Genomic DNA, 22,391 nt, shown 5'->3' with positions numbered 1-22,391 from the left:
ATGTAAACTTCTAACTCACTGGGAATGTGATGAAAGAAATAAAAGCTGAAATAAATCATTCTCTCTACTATTATTCTGACATTTCACATTCTGAAAATAAAGTGGTGATCCTAATTAACCCAAGACAGGGAGTTGTTACTCGGATTAAACATCAGGAATTGTGAAAAACTGAGTTTTTAAATGTATTTGGCTAAGGTGTATGTAAACTTCCGACTTCAACTGTATGTTTCACATTGTTGTAGGTAGTCCAGGGTGGGGCAGGTGGTTTCGTCGGCGTAAAAAAGTGTGCTCAATGTACCCAGATCTCACCTTAGACCTTAACTTCTTGACAGCAGCTGGCATCTCATTTATTATAGATGGGCGGGGTCCCTGAGACGATGGCGGTTATATCTCTGCCATATGCCTGTGCGGTGGGGGGGGGCAAACAAGCGCTGACTGAGGAAAGTGTGAGCTAACACAAGCATTCATTTTGGTTAACACCCAGCTGACAGAAACCCTAACCAAAAATAAGATGAGGTCTGTCTGCAGTATGCATGTTGAAGGGGTTGTGTCATCTACCATCATTGACTTCCCATTATTCACTTCGGGAAGTTTACCCTCACCTCGTTTTGTTATAACATCTTTGGTCTGACAGACATTTACGTAACACACAGAAGGCATTGAACAATGTCAACAAACATGGCTCCACACATTACTGGCAATTAGCTTAGTATTAGCCTATCATAATCAGCACAACATTCAAAAAGTATTTTACACACATCATTTGATTCCGTGAATAAAAGAGTAAATGAGTAAATTCTTAAGACACAAACCATTTTCTGAAAGTGATTTATTGATACAGATGGTGTGTGCTGGCAACCAATCACATCAACCCTGATACTCGCTCGGAGTCATTCAGTGTTGTTGTTTATGTACAGTGGCGCGAAAAAGTATTTAGTCAGCCACCAATTGTGCAAGTTCTCCCACTTAAAAAGATGAGAGAGGCCTGTAATTTCCATCATAGGTACACTTCAACTATGACAGACAAAATGAGAAAAATAATCCAGAAAATCACATTGTAGGATTTTTTATGAATTTATTTGCAAATTATGGTGGAAAATAAGTATTTGGTCACCTACAAACAAGCAAGATTTCTGGCTCTCACAGACCTGTAACTTCTTCTTTAAGAGGCTCCTCTGTCTTCCACTCGTTACCTGTAATAATGGCACCTGTTTGAACATGTTATCAGTATAAAAGACACCTGTCCACAACCTCAAACAGTCACACTCCAAACTCCACTATGGCCAAGACCAAAGAGCCGTCAAAGGACACCAGAAACAAAATTGTAGACCTGCACCAGGCTGGGAAGACTGAATCTGCAATAGGTAAGCAGCTTGGTTTGAAGAAATCAACTGTGGGAGCAATTCTTAGGAAATGGAAGACATACAAGACCACTGATAATCTCCCTCGATCTAGGGCTCCACGCAAGATCTCACCACGTGGGGTCAAAATGATCACAAGAACGGTGAGCAAAAATCACAGAACCACACGGGGGGACCTAGTGAATGACCTGCAGAGAGCTGGGACCAAAGTAACAAAGCCTACCATCAGTAACACACTACGCCGCCAGGGACTCAAATCCTGCAGTGCCAGACGTGTCCCCCTGCTTAAGCCAGTACATGTCCAGGCCCGTCTGAAGTTTGCTGGAGAGCATTTGGATGATCCAGAAGAAGATTGGGAGAATGTCATATGGTCAGATGAAACCAAAATATAACTTTTTGGTAAAACCTCAAACTCATGACTCCAACCTAAGTGTTTTTAAACTTCCAATTACAACTGTAAGTGTTTGTAAACTTCCTACTTCAACTGTATATAACTTGCAAATATTGTCTAATCCAAGTGTGCAAAGCTCTTATGGCGCTTTTCCACTGCATGGCTGTGCGGTGCCGTGTATATCACAGTTCCTATTTAATTTGAATTTTCCCATGGCCCGCATGATTCCTGGACACAAGCATGATATTCATCCTTAAACAATGTAAGGAAAACAACAATAAAAGCAATGCAGGCAACAGGGGAAAAAAGTTTAGCAGGTTCTATTCTGACTAGAGAAAATGTCTGCATACTTAACCTTGGGAACCACTCTTTGGGCTCTCATCAAAGAGAGAAATTTCTCCGGCTCATCTAGCTAATCCTAATCTTACATTTGCATAACATGCCTCATACGTAAATTGTCTGCAACAGTGAAATGAGTGACAACTACTTGAATTGATGAGGAGGCAGAACGCACCTCATTTCAAACTGTTGTTTTCAAATAACTTGAAATAGACCAGATTAACCATATTTTAATAGATAATTAGTAGGCAATTTGCCTTGGTTTGCAGGCAGCAAATCAAATCAAATCAAAATCAAATCAAATGTATTTATATAGCCCTTCGTACATCAGCTGATATCTCAAAGTGCTGTACAGAAACCCAGTCTAAAACCCCAAACAGCAAACAATGCAGGTGTAAAAGCATGGTGGCTAGGAAAAACTCCCTAGAAAGGCCAAAACCTAGGAAGAAACCTAGAGAGGAACCGGGCTATGTGGGGTGGCCAGTCCTCTTCTGGCTGTGCCGGGTAGAGATTATAACAGAACATGACCAAGATGTTCAAATGTTCATAAATGACCAGCATGGTCAAATAATAATAAGGCAGAACAGTTGAAACTGGAGCAGCAGCACAGTCAGGTGGACTGGGGACAGCAAGGAGCCATCATGTCAGGTAGTCCTGGGGCACGGTCCTAGGGCTCAGGTCCTCCGAGAGAGAGAAAGAAAGAGAGAATTAGAGAGAGCATATGTGGGGTGGCCAGTCCTCTTCTGGCTGTGCCGGGTGGAGATTATAACAGAACGTGGCCAAGATGTTCAAATGTTCATAAATGACCAGCATGGTTGAATAATAGTAAGGCAGAACAGTTGAAACTGGAGCAGGAGCATGGCCAGGTGGACTGGGGACAGCAAGGAATCCTCATGTCAGGTAGTCCTGGGACATGGTCCTAGGGCCCAGGCCAGTTGAAACTGGAGCAGCAGCATGGCCAGGTGGACTGGGGACAGCAAGGAGTCATCATGTCAGGTAGTCCTGGGGCATGGTCCTAGGGCTCAGGTCCTCCGAGAGAGAGAGAGAAAGAAAGAGAGAAGGAGAGAATTAGAGAACGCACACTTAGATTCACACAGGACACCTGAATAGGACAGGAGAAGTACTCCAGATAAACAAACTGACCCCAGCCCCCGACACATAAACTACTGCAGCATAAATACTGGAGGCTGAGACAGGAGGGGTCAGGAGACACTGTGGCCCCATCCGAGGACACCCCGGACAGGGCCAAACAGGAAGGATATAACCCCACCCACTTTGCCAAAGCACAGCCCCCACACCACTAGAGGGAAATCTTCAACCACCAACTTACCATCCTGAGACAAGGCCGAGTATAGCCCACAAAGATCTCCGACACGGTACAACCCAAGGGGGGGACCCAGACAGGCCGACCACAACAGTGAATCAACCCACCCAGGTGACGGACCCCCAGGGACGGCACGAGAGAGCCCCAGCAAGCCAGTGACTCAGCCCCGTAACAGGGTTAGAGGCAAAGAATCCCAGTGAAAAGAGGGGAACCGGCCAGGCAGAGACAGCAAGGGCGGTTCGTTGCTCCAGAGCCTTTCCGTTCACCTTCCCACTCCTTGGCCAGACTACACTCAATCATATGACCCACTGAAGAGATGAGTCTTCAGTAAAGACTTAAAGGTTGAGACCGAGTTTGCGTCTCTGACATGGGTAGGCAGACCGTTCCATAAAAATGGAGCTCTATAGGAGAAAGCCCTGCCTCCAGCTGTTTGCTTAGAAATTCTAGGGACAATTAGGAGGCCTGCGTCTTGTGACCGTAGCGTATGTGTAGGTATGTACGGCAGGACCAAATCAGAGAGGTAGGTAGGAGCAAGCCCATGTAATGCTTTGTAGGTTAGCAGTAAAACCTTGAAATCAGCCCTTGCTTTGACAGGAAGCCAGTGTAGAGAGGCTAGCACTGGAGTAATATGATCAAATTTTTTGGTTCTAGTCAGGATTCTAGCAGCCGTATTTAGCACTAACTGAAGTTTATTTAGTGCTTTATCCGGGTAGCCGGAAAATAGAGCATTGCAGTAGTCTAACCTAGAAGTGACAAAAGCATGGATTAATTTTTCTGCATCATTTTTGGACAGAAAGTTTCTGATTTTTGCAATGTTACGTAGATGGAAAAAAGCTGTCCTCGAAATGGTCTTGATATGTTCTTCAAAAGAGAGATCAGGGTCCAGAGTAACGCCGAGGTCCTTCACAGTTTTATTTGAGACGACTGTACAACCATTAATATTAATTGTCAGATTCAACAGAAGATCTCTTTGTTTCTTGGGACCTAGAACAAGCATCTCTGTTTTGTCCGAGTTTAATAGTAGAAAGTTTGCAGCCATCCACCTCCTTATGTCTGAAACACATGCTTCTAGCGAGGGCAATTTTGGGGCTTCACCATGTTTCATTGAAATGTACAGCTGTGTGTCATCCGCATAGCAGTGAAAGTTTACATTATGTTTTCGAATAACATCCCCAAGAGGTAAAATATATAGTGAAAACAATAGTGGTCCTAAAACAGAACCTTGAGGAACACCGAAATGTACAGTTGATTTGTCAGAGGACAAACCATTCACAGAGACAAACTGATATCTTTCCGACAGATAAGACCTAAACCAGGCCAGAACATGTCCGTGTAGACCAATTTGGGTTTCCAATCTCTCCAAAAGAATGTGGTGATCGATGGTATCAAAAGCAGCACTAAGGTCTAGGAGCACGAGGACAGATGCAGAGCCTCGGTCCGATGCCATCAAAATGTCATTTACCACCTTCACAAGTGCCGTCTCAGTGCTATGATGGGGTCTAAAACCAGACTGAAGCATTTCGTATACATTGTTTGTCTTCAGGAAGGCAGTGAGTTGCTGCGCAACAGCCTTCTCTAAAATCTTTGAGAGAAATGGAAGATTCGATATAGGCCGATAGTTTTTTATATTATCTGGGTCAAGGTTTGGCTTTTTCAAGAGAGGCTTTATTACTGCCACTTTTAGTGAGTTTGGTACACATCCAGTGGATAGAGAGCCGTTTATTATGTTCAACATAGGAGGGCCAAGCACAGGAAGCAGCTCTTTCAGTAGTTTAGTTGGAATAGGGTCCAGTATACAGCTTGAAGGTTTAGAGGCCATGATTATTTTCATCATTGTGTCAAGAGATATAGTACTAAAACACTTGAGCGTCTCTCTTGATCCTAGGTCCTGGCAGAGTTGTGCAGACTCAGGACAACTGAGGTTTGGAGGAATACGCAGGTTTAAAGAGGAGTCCGTAATTTGCTTTCTAATAATCATAATCTTTTCCTCAAAGAAGTTCATGAATTTATCACTGCTAAAGTGCAAGTCATCCTCTCTTGGGGAATGCTGCTTTTTAGTTAGCTTTGCCACAGTATCAAAAAGGAATTTCGGATTGTTCTTATTTTCCTCAATTAAGTTAGAAAAATAGGACGATCGAGCAGCAGTAAGGGCTCTTCGGTACTGCACGGTACCGTCCTTCCAAGCTAGTCGGAAGACTTCCAGTTTGGTGTGGCGCCATTTCCGTTCCAATTTTCTGGAAGCTTGCTTCAGAGCTCGGGTATTTTCTGTGTACCAGGGAGCTAGTTTCTTATGAGACATTTTTTTAGTTTTTAGGGGTGCAACTGCATCTAGGGTATTGCGCAAGGTTAAATTGAGATCCTCAGTTAGGTGGTTAACGGATTTTTGTCCTCTGGCGTCCTTGGGTAGGCAGAGGGAGTCTGGAAGGGCATCAAGGAATCTTTGTGTTGTCTGTGAATTTATAGCACGACTTTTGATGTTCCTTGGTTGGGGTCTGAGCAGATTATTTGTTGCAATTGCAAACGTAATAAAATGGTGGTCCGATAGTCCAGGATTATGAGGAAAAACATTAAGATCCACAACATTTATTCCATGGGACAAAACTAGGTCCAGCGTATGACTGTGAGAGTGAGTGGGTCCAGAGACATGTTGGACAAAACCCACTGAGTCGATGATGGCTCCAAAAGCCTTTTGGAGTGGGTCTGTGGACTTTTCCATGTGAATATTAAAGTCACCAAAGATTAGAATATTATCTGCAATGACTACAAGGTCTGATAGGAATTCAGGGAACTCAGTGAGAAACGCTGTATATGGCCCAGGAGGCCTGTAAACAGTAGCTATAAAAAGTGATTGAGTAGGCTGCATAGATTTCATGACTAGAAGCTCAAAAGACGAAAACGTCATTTTTTTTTTTGTAAATTGAAATTTGCTATCGTAAATGTTAGCAACACCTCCGCCTTTGCGTGTTAACTGTCCTGTTGCGTAACAATCACATTTTGGAACAGTGAGCGCATTCTGACATCACACACTTTAGAAAAACTCACGCTGAGGAGACAGTATGATTTTTCTGTGTTATATCATGAATTTAGTCTATAGGCCAGGAGAAACTTTAATCCATTATTTGGTTTGTTTTAAACAGCCATTTAAAACGTCAGCTAAACATCACTGTGAGTGACGGGGGCAGCGGTACTGAAATACTGAACTTCCCCTTGAAGACCACAAATATTTTTGACCAAAGTCAATTTACAAGAGAATCCTAGCCAAATTGAAAATCCTTCCCCTTCAAGAGACAATCAGTAGCTGAAAAAATAAATAAGTGTACTCTTTGTTTTTGCAAAAAAGCTAAGGGATAGGGCTGGAGAAATGCTACTGCTCTCAAATTCATAAACAGGGCTATGGGTGCAGGACTGACCATCCATGGCATCAAAACTATAGCTTTAACCATGTTATATATGCTATATAGTGTTTACATTGGAGTAAATCAAGCTGATATTTTGTGTTCTGATAGGGTATTTACGACTTAAAAATGGGTAAATTCCCACCTTCCACTTGATTACGAATGCAGCATAAGTCTCCCATTGACATCAACCCTGCAAACAAAAATGAATAGTTACGATGTCCCGGAAACATAGTGCTCAGAATACTGTTTTATGCTCCTGTCAAGGTTTTGTCTTGTTCCCGGTTTGTTCCCAGGATATCCCCAATAATCATTTTAGGACATTCTCTGGACGTTGTGTCATGGACCACTATTTAATGACTTTATACTGCGACCAAACTGAGGCCTATACTGAAAGTCCATTTATCGTGTTGAGTATAACATCATGTTTTAAAACTGATTAGGGATAGACGGGACGCAAATGTCTCAACTGGCCAATTGCCAGGGAAAATGCAGAGTGCCAGATTCCAATAAAATACTATAAAATTCAAACTCAATTAAAGCTACACTCGTTGTGAATCCAGCCAACATGTCAGATTTTTAAAATGCTTTTGGCGAAAGCATAAGAAGCTATTATCTGATAGCCTGCACATCTGCACCAGCAGTAAACAAAGGAGTTAGCATATTTCAACCCTGAAGGCTCTACACAAAACGCTGAAATAAAATATAAAACATGCATTACCTTTGACGAGCTTCTTCTGTTGGCACTCCAATATGTCCCATAAACATCACATTTGGTCCTTCTGTTTGATTAATTCCATCCAGTGCCTTGCGAAAGTATTCGGCCCCCTTGAACTTTGCGACCTTTTGCCACATTTCAGGCTTCAAACATAAAGATATAAAACTGTATTTTTTGTGAAGAATCAACAACAAGTGGGACACAATCATGAAGTGGAACGACATTTATTGGATATTTCCAACTTTTTTAACTAATCAAAAACTGAAAAATTGGGCGTGCTAAATTATTCAGCCCCTTTACTTTCAGTGCAGCAAACTCTCTCCAGAAGTTCAGTGAGGATCTCTGAATGATCCAATGTTGACCTAAATGACTAATGATGATAAATACAATCCACCTGTGTGTAATCAAGTCTCCGTATAAATCCACCTGCACTGTGATAGTCTCAGAGGTCCGTTAAAAGCGCAGAGAGCACCTACAGCTGAGGTGGGAGACAGCTGAGAGATCTACAGCTGAGGTGGGAGACTCTGTCCATAGGACAACAGTCAGTTGTATATTGCACAAATCTGGCCTTTATGGAAGAGTGGCAAGAAGAAAGCCATTTCTTAAAGATATCCAGAAAAAGTATTGTTTAAAGTTTGCCACAAGCCACCTGGGAGACACACCAAACATGTGGAAGAAGGTGCTCTGGTCAGATGAAACCAAAATTGAACTTTTTGGCAGCAATGCAAAACGTTATGTTTGGCGTAAAAGCAACACAGCTCATCACCCTGAACACATCATCCCCACTGTCAAACATGGTGGTGGCAGCATCATGGTTTGGGCCTGCTTTTCTTCAGCAGGGACAGGGAAGATGGTTAAAATTGATGGGAATATGGATGGAGCCAAATACAGGACCATTCTGGAAGAAAACCTGATGGAGTCTGCAAAAGACCTGAGACTGGGACGGAGATTTGTCTTCCAACAAGACAATGATCCAAAACGTAAAGCAAAATCTACAATGGAATGGAATGGAATGGTAGGTGCGGGGGACTGCCTTAATCGACATATTCAGCACCCAGGGAACAATGGGTTAACTGACTTGCTCAGGGGCAGAACGACAGATTTTTACCTTGTCAGCTCGGGATTCAGTCCAGCAACCTTTCGGTTACTTGCTCAATGTTCTAACCACTAAGCTACATGCCGTAAAGCTGCATACAGACAGGCTTGTTTCTCGCTGCCTTCTTAATGCCCTCTTATTACACCCTATTTGCATGGGATTCATTTTACTGGGGGAGATAGGGTTATGTAATTATGTGCATGAGCACAAATCACCACATCTGTAATTTAAGTCCCTCCGAATCTGCCATGTCGGTTATTTCTAAATAGCAGGAGAGTAATAATTCCAGCCGGAAAAAAAACTTCCCGTGCATATCGAAGTTTAAAAAAAATGTTTGACAGGTGTTGCTCACGGTTTGAGCAAGAAAGCAATAACTGATTTGATAAATTGATGCGCTGCGCATAGCCTATATATGAATGGCCTACATGCATGTTTTGTTTATACGTTTTGTGCCAATGAATTGAACATTGCCAAATGAATAAGTTTAAAAAAAACATTGTGCCTATTTAATGCAACCCTTGCTGTTAGATCGCAAAGCGGCATTACAACTGAGCAAAGCTTTTGGAAATGACAAGTTCACTTTCTCATCCATAGCCTAAAAACACATCTCAAGTGCTGTTTAGCTCACATCTGCAGACTGGGGGGCATTTAGGATGTCTTCCTACTGCGGATCGCTAAAATATCCTAATGATTATGATCACACTTCCTCAATCCAAATATTATGTCAACACTATACCAAAGATGGCTTGGTATGGTTTAGAAATTTGAAAGCCAAGCTCGAGTTACCGGTGAAGCCTGTAATTGCCTGGACATGTTCATTAATCTTCATGCCTAGAATAAAAACCTACAGGCTTCCGTCATAACTGTCAATTTATTGGATAAAAAAGAACAAATTACAGGGGGCAGTTTGGGAAAAAATGTAGCCCTTCCATATCGTCATCTGGAATAACGGACATTATGGGGTAATAATTACATACACAATCTTCTCTAGTAATACCTCTGTGAATAGGGCTTTAGCCAATGCTTGGCTATTGATCACCAGAGAGCTACCATTTTCCTTGTGAAATGAGGAGTGTTCTTCCGATGCCTGAGAGGTCGGAGCAGGAAGTTGTCGATGCTATGAGGTTGGGCTTGGAATCTGGATGTAGGGAGGGATAGGAATAGGGAGGTATCTCTTATCTCAGACGCTCCAGACCTTTTACTCAGAGGAAGTGGTGGTTTGGAAGCGTGGGGAGACCTAATGGTTTGGAGATTAATATATAATACTCCAGGCTGCGTCCATAATGGCTCCCTTTCTCTATATAGTGCACTTTGTTTGACCAGAACCATATGGGCCCTGGTCAAATGTTGTGCAATATCTAGGGAATAGGGTGCAATTTGAGCTGTAGCCCAGGTGGTCTTTCATTCAAGCTCAATTGGGAGAAGAGAAAAACATTAAGGAGGGAGATGAGATCACCTTACAGAAAGATAAATAAACTCTGAAGAGGGGATGGTCCATTTTGGGAGAGATGCAGGCCATCTGGTTGAATGACAGCACAGAGTTGAGAGGGGGGAGTGGTCCTGCAGCTAACTCCATTAGCAACTTTTTGTTTCTAATAAAGCTGCAGAAAAAGAAAGAAAGAAAGCGAGAGAGAGAGATAGGATAAAGTGGGGAGGGATGCGAATGAGATGGTTTCGCTTGCAAACAAAGTACGCTTCTTAACCTCATGGGGGTTTCTGGTGTTGGTGTCACTGCTGCTGTTGTTTTTGTCGAAGGGCAATTTGTGGTTCCTAATTTGTCACTTCTGAGGTGTCTGATGAAAAGGCTCAATTGTGCAGATTTAGTTCAGCTTGTCAGCTGTTTGATGAGAACGTGGATGATTTTAACAGAAATTGTTCTCTATGTGTATCGACATGAACTATTTTGTTAGTTGTTGTTTTATGCAACAGGGTCCCTCTGGGAGGAGAGTGTGTGTGAACATGCGCGAGTCTGTCTGTGCATGTGCGACACCTTGCATTCGAATTGTACAGCAGAAGATCATAGGAAACATGAATAGCACTTCAGAAACTCAAAAAAGCTAAATGGATTCCTTCGTGCATACAGTTACGTGGGGTTACATGTTCAAAAGCAGTGCTCATGTATACGATTGTTACTGAATAATTCAGAAGTGACTGGGAAAGGATTGGCGGCAGACATGTAGCTCTGATCTGTTCTGAATCTGACATTCAGAGGCTTGAGAGAGAACAGAGAGAACGCTCATTCAAATTGAAGAAACATTGACAGCAGACAGCATCCTCCTTTTGGAGTTCGTCTTTGCCATTTTCAAGATGTGTTTTTCGAGTGCCATGGTAAGGCCGTAAAATATTTTCTGACTCATAGGCGATTTGGTTTACTTTGATCCCCTTCAATGCTGTCACGATCCCTTTCAACACTGTGATGAAACGTCTTTCGCAAAATGGCAGACTGTCATATGGCATCTGGTGTCTAGCTTGTACGTATTGCATCGCTTCTGTGGGTTTGTCCCAAATCTCATCCAATCCCTCTATTGTGCATTACTTTTGACCAGGGCCCATAGGGAAACCTATTGGGCTCCAGTTAAATGTTGTGCGCTATATTGGAAATAGGGTGTCATTTGGATCGCATCCTGTGTACACCCGATCTACAGGTAACTACCTATATAATGAAAACACTTGAGTAAATCAGGGATACAAAGTATATTTATGGCAGGTGTTTCCACACGTGTGGTTCCTGAGTTAATTAAGCAATTAATATCCCTCATGCTTTGGGTATAAAAATGCTGGGCAGGCCATAATTTTAGCTGCCATGGCTATGGGATGACAATGTCCCCATCCACAGGGAAGTAGTGGTCAATGAAAGGTTTGATGAGTTTGAAAATGATGTAAAACATATGCTGTGGCCGTCAGTCACCAGATCTCAACCCAATTGAACTCTTATGGGAGATTCTGGAGCAGCATTTTTAACCACCATCAACAAAACACCAAATGATGGAATTTCTCGTGGAAGAATAGTTTTGCATCCCTCCAATAGAATTCCAGTCACGGTGCATTGAAGCTGTCGAATCCCCCCAGTAGTGTTCTATACCAAAGTGCATTGAAGCTGTTCTGGCTCATGGTGGGCCAACGCTCTATTAAGAGTTCCTGTTGGTGTTTCCTTCAATTTGGCAGTTACCTGTATCTTTGATTTGAATGCTAGATGAAACTTTTATATGGACATTCCACAATTGAGAAATGTTTCTGGGGAATGTCAATGTGGGCCTGGATGGTGCATCGAAAGTGAATAGTGTGTTCTACAACAGTACATGCAGTCTGCTTACCAAATGGTACCCTATTCCCTATGTAGTGCAATACATTTGAATAGGGCCCATAAGGCTCTGGTCAACTGTAGTGCACTATATATGGAATAGGGTGTCATTTGTGACATAGGCATAGATTTACAACAATTGAACATAATACACATGAGAAAATGAAAACAGGACTTTTCGTGAATGTCTGTATTTGGTTTTGACAAGAATTCAAAAGATAGTATATGTCTGTGTTGTCTGTATTCACTAAAAATGTTCTGCTGGTTCATAATCTTATTATCTAAATGTTGACATCTATAACCAGGCCATCTTTTCTACCATAGCATTACACACAACAAACAGTGCATTGTTAAAAAACAACAGCACATTTTATTTTCAAATATGTTCGTCCTAGTTAATTATGTGGCGGATTGCAATAGCATCGAATAGTCCCCGCGATACGCAACTGTTCAGGGAAGTCGGGAACCAATACACGCAGTCAGTCAGGAAAGCAAAGGCCAGCTTCTTCAGGCAGAAATTTGCATCCTGTAGCTCCAACTCCAAAAAGTTCTGGGACACTGAAGTCCATGGAGAACAAGAGCACCTCCTCCCAGCTGCCCACTGCACTGAGGCTCGGTAACACGGTCACCACCGATAAATCCATGATTATCGAAAACTTCAACAAGCATTTCTCAACGGCTGGCCATGCCTTCCACCTGGCTACTCCAACCTCAGCCAACAGCTCCGCCCCCACCGCAGATACTCGCCCTAGCCTCTCCAGGTTCTCCTTTACCCAAATCCAGAAAGCAGATGTTCCGAAAGAGCTGCAAAACCTGGACCAGCTGGACTTGACAATCTGGACCCTCTATTTCTGAAACTATCCGCCGCCATTGTCGAAACCCCTATTACCAGCCTGTTCAAGCTCTCTTTCATATCGTCTGAGATCCCCAAGGATTGGAAAGCTGCCGCAGTCATCCCCCTCTTCAAAGGGGGAGACACCCTGGACTCAAACTCTTACAGACCTATATCCATCCTGCCCTGCCTATCTAAGGTCTTCGAAAGCCAAGTCAACAAACAGGTCACTGACCATCTCGAATCCCACCGTACCTTCTCCGCTGTGCAATCTGGTTTCCGAGCCGGTCACGGGTGCACCTCAGCCACGCTCAAGGTACTAAATGATATCATAACCGCCATCAATAAAAGGCAGTACTGTGCAGGCGTCTTCATCGACCTTGCCAAGGCTTTCGACCCTATCAATCACCATATTCTTATCGGCAGACTCAGTAGCCTCTGATTTTCTGATGACTGCCTTGCCTGGTTCACCAACTACTTTGCAGACAGAGTTCAGTGTTTCAAATCGGAGGGCATGCTGTCCGGTCCTCTGGCAGTCTCTATGGGGGTGCCACAGGGTTCTATTCTCGGGCCGACTCTTTTCTCTGTATATATCAATGATGTTGCTCTTGCGGCGGGCGATTCCCTGATCCACCTCTACGCAGACAACACCATTCTGTATACTTCCGGCCCGTCCTTGGACACTGTGCTATCTAACCTCCAAACGAGCTTCAATGCCATACAACACTCCACTGGCCTCCAACTGCTCTTAAACGCTAGTAAAACCAAATGCATGCTTTTCAACCGTTCGCTGCCTGCACCCGCACGCCCGACTAGCATCACCACCCTGGATGGTTCCGACCTAGAATATGTGGACATCTATAAGTACCTAGGTGTCTGGCTAGACTGTAAACTCTCCTTCCAGACTCATATCAAACATCTCCAATCTAAAATGAAATCTAGAGTCGGCTTTCTATTCCGCAACAAAGCCTCCATCACTCACGCCGCCAAACTTACCCTAGTAAAACTGACTATCCTACCGATCCTCGACTTCGGTGATGTCATCTACAACACTCTACTCAGCAAACTTTGATGCAGTTTATCACAGTGCCATCCGTTTTGTTACTAAAGCACCTTATACCACCCACCACTGCGACCTGTATGCTCTAGTCGGCTGGCCCTCGCTACATATTCGTCGCCAGACCCACTGGCTCCAGGTCATCTACAAGTCCATGCTAGATAAAGCTCCGCCTTATCTCTGTTCACTGGTGACGATGGCAACACCCACATGTAGCACGCGCTCCAGCAGGTGTATCTCACTGATCATCCCTAAAGCCAACACCTCATTTGGCCACCTTTCGTTCCAGTTCTCTGCTGCCTGTGACAGGAACGAATTGCAAAAATCGCTGAAGTTGGAGACTTTTATCTCCCTCACCAACTTCAAACATCTGCTATCTGAGCAGCTAACCGATCGCTGCAGCTGTACATAGTCTATCGGTAAATAGCCCACCCAATTTTACCTACCTCTTCCCCATACTGTTTATATTGATTTACTTTTCTGCTCTTTTGCACACCAATATATCTACCTGTACATTTATCACTCCAGTGTTAATCTGCAAAATTTTAATTATTTGCCTACCTCCTCATGCCTTTTGCACACAATGTATATAGACTCTTTTTTAAAAAAAAATATTCCTACTGTGTTATTGACTTGTTAATTGTTTACTCCATGTGTAACTCTGTGTTGTTGTCTGTTCAAACTGCTATGCTTCATCTTGGCCAGGTTGCAGTTGCAAATGAGAACTTGTTCTCAACTAGTCTACCTGGTTAAATAAAGGTGAAATAAAAAAAATGTTTAAATGTATGATTTGTCGCTCTTTTCACTCTGAATCCTAAAGTTATGTTTTATCCTGATGTATAGCCTAGCCTGCATAATTGTTCATCGTATTTATTCTAAACTGGGTCCTGTGTATTTTTCCCTTAACCCCCCCCCCCCTCCATCTGTCATTGTAAACAATAGTTTGTTTGTTCAGGTGCTTGATCTACCTATTACTGGCCCTGCGGTGAGATATGCATGTGCCGGGCAAGGTCCTTTGCACAGCCAATTTATTTATACCCCATTATAATGACTTCAGCATCAAAGCGTGTGAATGACAGAGACAAAATGAGAAAACCTATATTCTAAAGCCCTCCTCAAGCACTCCCTTTGTTGACAACAAGCAGTACATGAATATGCTCAAACGAAGAAGAGATAAAAGCAATGCACCGAAACAAAACAAAAGCCACCTCTTCTTTTGTTGTTTCACTATGCTTGGCGAAGCCCAGAACACCGGAGTAAATTGCACTCGAATGCAACACGTTTTAACTGGCTGAGTCCCAGATAGCACGCCATTCCCTATGTGCCCTGGTCAAAAGTAGTGCACTATGCAGGGAATTGTGTGCCATTTGTGACACAGACACTGGTCTTTCATGTCCACCTCCAAAGGGGCTGCTGGTTGGATTTCATAGCCTACATTGTCTTTCCTCTTCCCAGTTGTAACCACTCTGGGCTGAAGTGGCCCTTAGGTACAAATCTAGGATCAGCTTCCCCTCCCCCACCCAAATCATAACCGTCTATGAATTTAAGAGTGCTTACATTTCTCCAGTTCCTTACCTCAGCTTTTTACCGAAACAGCAAGGGGAAACCCTTTGTTATTTTTTCAACTGTGGATTTCCCCTTTAAGTGTAGGATTGGGGGAGGGAAAGCTGATCCTAGATCTGATCCTAAACTTCCTGCCAGAGTGGTCACAACAGGAAAGACAGTGAAATTGACCATAGATGATGAAAAGATCAGAATCTATGGGCAACTTCACCATCTTCCCCGAAGATGAGGTATGGGCTGGATAATTGTAACCACTCTTAAATTCATAGACAGAGCTATGTATGCAAGGACTGACCATCCATAATATCAACATTATAGTTTGAGCCATGTTTGGAGGCTATCCGGTGTTTGTTTACGTTTACTTTGTTTACGAACATTGTGTATTTTGGGTTCAGATGGGGTACAGAATCTCATGAAGCATTTATAAGTAATATTCTTCAAGAATGAATGGGTACATACAGTATCATTAATTTATAAATCCAAAAATGGATGTAGCAACAGCAGATTGCCCCTTTAAATCATAAGTGAGGAAATGCAAAACCGACCCAATATCAGCATCCAGAGGCAGCTTCGGGTACAGTTCAGCTTCCCCTCCCCTAATCCTAATTTACCATTAGTGGGGACAATGCTAAACTGACCCAAGATCAGCATCTAGGTCTAACTTCAACATACTCTGTTGTATATTCAGATGGGCCAAAGGGGGCAGCGTCATCAGACAGGTGTCAGGTGACACCTATGAGGTCATCGTGGACCACTCGTTCTTCACAGAGCCCGTCTCCTGTGAGGTCACCAATGCGCTGGGCAGCACCAACATCAGCAGGAACGTGGATGTCTACTGTGAGTAGTAATCCGCAAACACACACACACACACACACACACACACACACACACACACACACACACACACACACACACACACACACACACACACACACACACACACACACACACACACACACACACACACACACACACACACACACACACACACACACACACACACTACTGTGAGTAGTCCCCAAGCAAACAGACCAAGGAACCAAAACTAGCTAGCTACAGGCACTACGAATCACATCTACCACTACATGGATAGTCCCAAATAGAAGGTTTGTAGATGATAACTAACTGTCAACAACATTTCAACTAACTATCCACTAAATCCTTTCTCTAACCTTAATCCTTACCCTAACACTAGACCTAACCCCAACCTTACCCTTTCTCTCACGCAAATCATACACTCAACCCTAGCCCTTACCCTAACCCCAGCAAGTTGTTGTGTATCAACAGTGTTGCAATTATTTGTTTGTTGATACTGGAGCTTAAGTATCTGTAGATCACCTATAGGGGACTATCCAAATCAAGTGTAACCATTTCTGTTCCTGTGGTTCCAGATGGGCCCAGAATGGCTGCTGAGCCACAGTCCCTACAGGTGGACCAGGGATCAGATGCTATCTTCAACTGTGCCTGGACAGGAAACCCCTCCCTCACCATTGTGTGGATGAAACGTGGCTCTGGAGTGGTAGGCCATCATCCTTTTTATTATGCTTGTATTTCCAGTTGCTTATTGTGCAAGACCCATTAACCTCATACTACCGACTCGGGTTATTTTGAGCCCAGAGGCACATTTTTATCATAGCACAAGACTTTGCCAATCATCTTGTTCTTAATAAATATAAATTATTGTTTGGTGCTTCTGTATCAATATGGACTTTTTAAAAATATATTGTCCTTTGGGATAATTTTGACACCAGACAAAAACACTTCATTTCGTCTATTGTAATTTGATAGATCCGACCCTTTATTTGAATCTATGTTTCTCTGGAGACATAATAACAATTTATCCATACCACCAGAGGGTGGATGGGAACCTGAATCAGTGATTATGACCAGATAGAAAGATCAGAGATATAGTTTCCTCGTGTACTAAACTAACGTTTTACTTTCTATACCATGTAAAGTCTGACTGTGTACAAACCAAAATAACATTATTATGGTGCATATAAAAATGAGTTATTCTAGGGAATCTAAAGTGTTTATTTGAATCCAGGTTTCTCTGGAGAGTTATACATATAATGGTTTCTTCGCGCATCGCGCCGAAAGAAAAAAGCATATTTCTAGTAAGAAGAGGGGCGGGGGGGTATGCCTTATGATTAACGAGACGTGGTGTGATCATAACAACATACAGGAACTCAAGTCCTTCTGTTCACCTGACCTAGAATTCCTCACAATCAAATGTCGACCACATTATCTACCAAGAGAATTCTCTTCGATTATAATCACAGCCGTATATATTCCCCCCCAAGCAGACACATCGATGGCCCTGAACAAACTTTATTTGACTCTATGCAAACTGGAAACCACATATCCTGAGGCTGCATTCATTGTAGCTGGGGATTCTTTACAAGGCTCATCTGAAAACAAGACTCCCTAAATTCTATCAGCATATCTATTGTACAACCAGGGCTGGTAAATCCCTGGATCATTGTTATTCTAACTTCCACGACGCATATAAGGCCCTCCCTCGCCCTCCTTTCGGAAAACCTGACCATGACTCCATTTTGTTGCTTCCAGCCTACAGACAGAAACTAAAACAGGAAGCTCCCGCGCTCAGGTCTGTTCAACGCTGGTCCGACCAATCTGATTCCACGCTTTAAGACTGCTTCGAACAAGTGGATTGGGATATGTTTCGCATTGCGTCCAACAACAACATTGACGAATACGCTGATTCGGTGAGCGAGTTCATTAGAAAGTGCATTGGCGATGTCGTATCCATAGCAACTATTAAAACATTCCCAAACCAGAAAACGTAAATTGATGGCAGCATTTGCGTGAAACTGAAAGTGCGAACCACTGCTTTTAATCAGGGCAAGGTGACCGGAAACATGACCGAATACAAACAGTGTAACTATTCCCTCCACAAGGCAATCAAACAAGCTAAGCGTCAGTATAGAGACAAAGTAGAGTCGCAATTCAACCGCTCAGACACAAGAGTTATGTGGCAGGGTCTACAATCAATCACGGATTACAAGTAGAAAACCAGCCACCTTGCGGACCAGGATGTCTTGCTCCCAGACAGACTAAATAACTTCTTTGCTCGCTTTGAAGACAATACAGTGCCACTGACACAGCCAGCTACCAAAACATGCGGACTCTCCTTCACTGCAGCCGATGTGAGTAAAACATTTAAACGTCCTCAGAGCATGTGCAGACCAGCTGGCTGGTGGGTTTACGGACATATTCAATCAATCCTTATCCCAGTCTGCTGTTCCCTCATGCTTCAATAGGGCCACCATTGTTCCTGTTCCCAAGAAAGCTAAGGTAACTGAGCTAAACAACTACCGCCCCGTAGCACTCACTTCCGTCATCATGAAGTGCTTTGAGAGACTAGTCAAGGACCATATCACCTCCACCCTACCTGACACCCTAGACCCACTCCAATTTGCTTACCACCCAAATAGGTCCACAGACAACGCAATCGCAACCACACTGCACACTGCCCTAACCCATCTGGACAAGGGGAATACCTACGTGAGAATGCTGTTCATCGACTACTGCTCGGCATTTAACACCATAGTGCCCTCCAAGCTCGTCATCAAGCTCAAGACCCTGGGTCTCGACCCCGCCCTGTGCAACTGGGTACTGGACTTCCTGACGGGCCGCCCCCAGATGGTGAGAGTAGGTAACAACATCTCCACCCCGCTGATCCTCAACACTGGGGCTCCACAAGGGTGCGTTCCGAGCCCTCTCCTGTACTCCCTGATCACCCACGACTGTGTGGCCATGCACCTCTCCAACTCAATCATCAAGTTTGCGGACAAACACTACAGTGGTAGGCTTGATTACCAACAACGACGAGATGGCCTACAGGGAGGATGTGAGGGCCCTCGGAGTGTGGTGTCAGGAAAATAACCTCACACTCAACGTCAACAAAACAAAGGAGATGATCGTGGACTTCAGGAAACAGCAGAGGGTGCACCCCCCTATCCATATTGACGGGACAGTAGTGGAGAGGGTAGTAAATTGTAAGTTACTCGGCGTACACATCACGGACAAACTGAATTGGTCCACCCACAGCGCAGCAGTGCCTCTGCAACCTCAGGAGACTGAAGAAATTTGGCTTGTCACCAAAAGCACTCACAAACTTTTACAGATGCACAATCGAGAGCATCCTGTTGGGCTGTATCACCGCCTGGTACGGAAACTGCTCCACCCACAACCGTATGGCTCTCCAGAGGGTAGTGAGGTCTGTACAACGCATCACCGGGGGCAAACTACCTGCCCTCCAGGACACCTACACCACCCGATGTCACAAGAAGGCCATAAAGATCATCAAGGACAACAACCACCCGAGCCATTGCCTGTTCACCCCTCTATCATCCAGAAGGAGAGGTCAGTACAGGTGCATCAAAGCAGGGACTGAGAGACTGAAAAACAGCTTCTATCTCAAGGCCATCAGACTGTTAAACAGCCACCACTAACATTGAGTGGCTGCTGCCAACATACTGACTCAACTCCAGCCACTTTAATAATGGAAATTGATGTAAAAAAAATGTATCACTAGCCACTTTAAACAATGCCACTTAATATAATGTTTACATACCCTACATTACTCATCTCATATGTATATACTGTACTCGATACCATCTACTGCATCTTGCCTATGCCGTTCTGTACCTTCACTCATTCATATGTCTTTATGTACATATTCTTTTTCCCTTTACACTTCCGTGTATAAGGTAGCAGTTGTGGCATTGTTAGGTAAATTACTCGTTGGTTACTACTGCATTGTCAGAACTAGAAGCACAAGCATTTCGCTACACTCACATTAACATCTGCTAACCATGTGTAAGTGACAAATAAAATTTGATTTGATTTGATAATCAGTGGGTGGAGGTGAAACTGTTGCAGTGATCTTGACCTGATAGACAGATCACCTGCAGAGATGGTGCACCTGGTGTACTCGTCTATGGTTATAACTGGCTATAACTATGACTATGTACAATATATAAAATACCTTAGATATATGCTTAGTTGCAGTCAAAACAGCTCATGAAAGTCTGTCAGTGGTATGAATACTTGGTAGAACTGTATGACAGAAACCAGCTACTCTCGGAATGTACACATACTGTAGTGGTGTGTATTCCCTGAAAAATAGTTATTCTACTGCAGATGGCATATAAATACCAGAATTCCTATAATGCCTTCCAATATTCTATATGTGTGACTTATGTTTCTTTGTTTGCTGTAACATTTGGTTTGAAGTGACTTTGAGGATTTGGGCATGCATTTTGGAGCATCCTGCCATAGATCCTACCACTCCCATTGTGTCACTAGCAGCGATGCTGGCAGTGGGGTAAATAAAGAAGTAAAGCAAATAAAGAAAATGAAGCCATAGTTTTGGTAATTATCTCAGGATCAATTGGTTAATTACTTTTTGTCAGTAAAATTAAGTATATTTCAAATGTTGGTGTACCGCCCATTTTTAAATTCATATTTATTTCAAAATTCTAAAAACTAAATAATACTACAATCAAATGAAAGTAAATCTGCTTTTTATTATTAGTGTGAATTGTACTTTCGAAAAAAGCTGCACATTATTTAAGTATATTTTCGTTTGAGAGAATATGCTAATTAATTGTACTTTTACTAAAATAATGGTCTGTTTTGGTTAAAAAAAATATTTCTGATAACATAATGTACATGTCTAATTACACTGAGTGTACAAAACATTAGGAAAGGCTATGATCCCTTATCGATGTCAGCTGTTAAATCCAATTCAATCAGTGTAGATGAAGGGGAGGAGACAGGTTAAAGAACCATTTTTAAGTATTGAGACAATTGAGACATAGATTTTGTATCTGTGCCATTAAAAGGGTGAATGGACAAGACAAAATATTGAATGAGGTATGGTGTACGGTTTGAGTGTGTCAAGAACTGCAATACTGCTGGGTTTTTCACACTCAACAGTTTCCTGTGTTTATCAAGAAAGGTCCATCCCCCAAAGGACATCCAGCCAACTTGACACAACTGTGGGAAGCATTGTAGTCAGCATGGGCCAGCATCCCTGTGGAACACTTTTGACACCTTGTAAAGTTGACAAATGTAGGCTTGTCTGAGAGCAAAAGAGGATGCAACTCAATATTAGGAAGGTGTTCCAAAGGTTTTGTAAACTTAGTGTATGTTTTGATTAGAATTAAGTTTATATTTTACTATGATTGGTTCTTTTTCCCAATAGTTTCTTCTTGGGGTCAAAATGACCCTAGTTTGAAATCCATGTAAGTTGATAGCATAAGGATTAAGAGCAATAAAGTATAATATTCTATTCTACATTGCCTTCGGAAAGTATTCAGACCATTTGACTTTTTCCAAATTTTGTTAGGTTACAGCCGTATTCTAAAATTGATTAAATTGTTTTTTTTTACTTGTCAATCTACACACAATACCCCATAATGACAAATTTGACATTTTTACTATCACATTTACATAAGTATTCAGATCCTGTATTTGCAGATCCTCTCAAGCTCTGACAGGTTGGATGGATAGCATTGCTGCATAGGTATTTTCAGGTCTCTCCAGATATATTCAATCGGGTTCAAGTCCGGGCTCTGGCTTGGCCACTCTAGGACATTCAGAGACTTGTTCCGAAGACACTCCTGCCTTGTCTTTGCTGTGTGATTTGGGTAATTGTCCTGTTGGAACCTGAACCTTCGCCCCAGTCTGAGGTCCTGGGTGCTCTGGAGCAAGTTTTCATCAAGGATCTCTCTGTACTTTGCTCCATTCATCTTTTCCTCAATCCTGACTAGTCTCCCAGTCCCTGCCTCTGAAAAACATCCCCATAGCATGATGCTGCCACCACCATGCTTCACCGTAGGGATGGTGCCAGGTTTCCTCCAGACGTGACTTTTGGCATTTGGTCCAAAGAGTCCAAGCTTAGTTTCAGAGAATCCAGAGAATCTTGTTTTTCATTGTTTCTCATGGTCTGAAAGTCTTTAGGTGCATTTTGGCAAACTCCAA

The 22,391-nt window shown here is 42.9% G+C and overlaps 1 protein-coding gene across 1 annotated transcript in view; it reads left to right on the top strand.

Annotated features, from left to right (window-relative positions):
• LOC123999764 (kin of IRRE-like protein 3) overlaps window positions 1-22,391 on the top strand; it is a 138,962-nt gene that overhangs the window by 79,944 nt on the left and 36,627 nt on the right. The window contains exons 7-8 of the mRNA XM_046305791.1: window positions 16,066-16,214; window positions 16,769-16,896. Of these exons, the coding sequence (XP_046161747.1) occupies window positions 16,066-16,214; window positions 16,769-16,896 (277 nt within the window). The remainder of the gene's footprint in view (window positions 1-16,065; window positions 16,215-16,768; window positions 16,897-22,391) is intronic.

This window comes from Oncorhynchus gorbuscha, linkage group LG16 (genome assembly GCF_021184085.1).
Source record: "Oncorhynchus gorbuscha isolate QuinsamMale2020 ecotype Even-year linkage group LG16, OgorEven_v1.0, whole genome shotgun sequence".
Classification (NCBI taxonomy): Eukaryota; Metazoa; Chordata; class Actinopteri; order Salmoniformes; family Salmonidae; genus Oncorhynchus; species Oncorhynchus gorbuscha.
The sequence above is the reverse complement of the archived record's forward strand: the minus strand, read 5'-3'. Positions and strand labels throughout refer to the sequence as shown.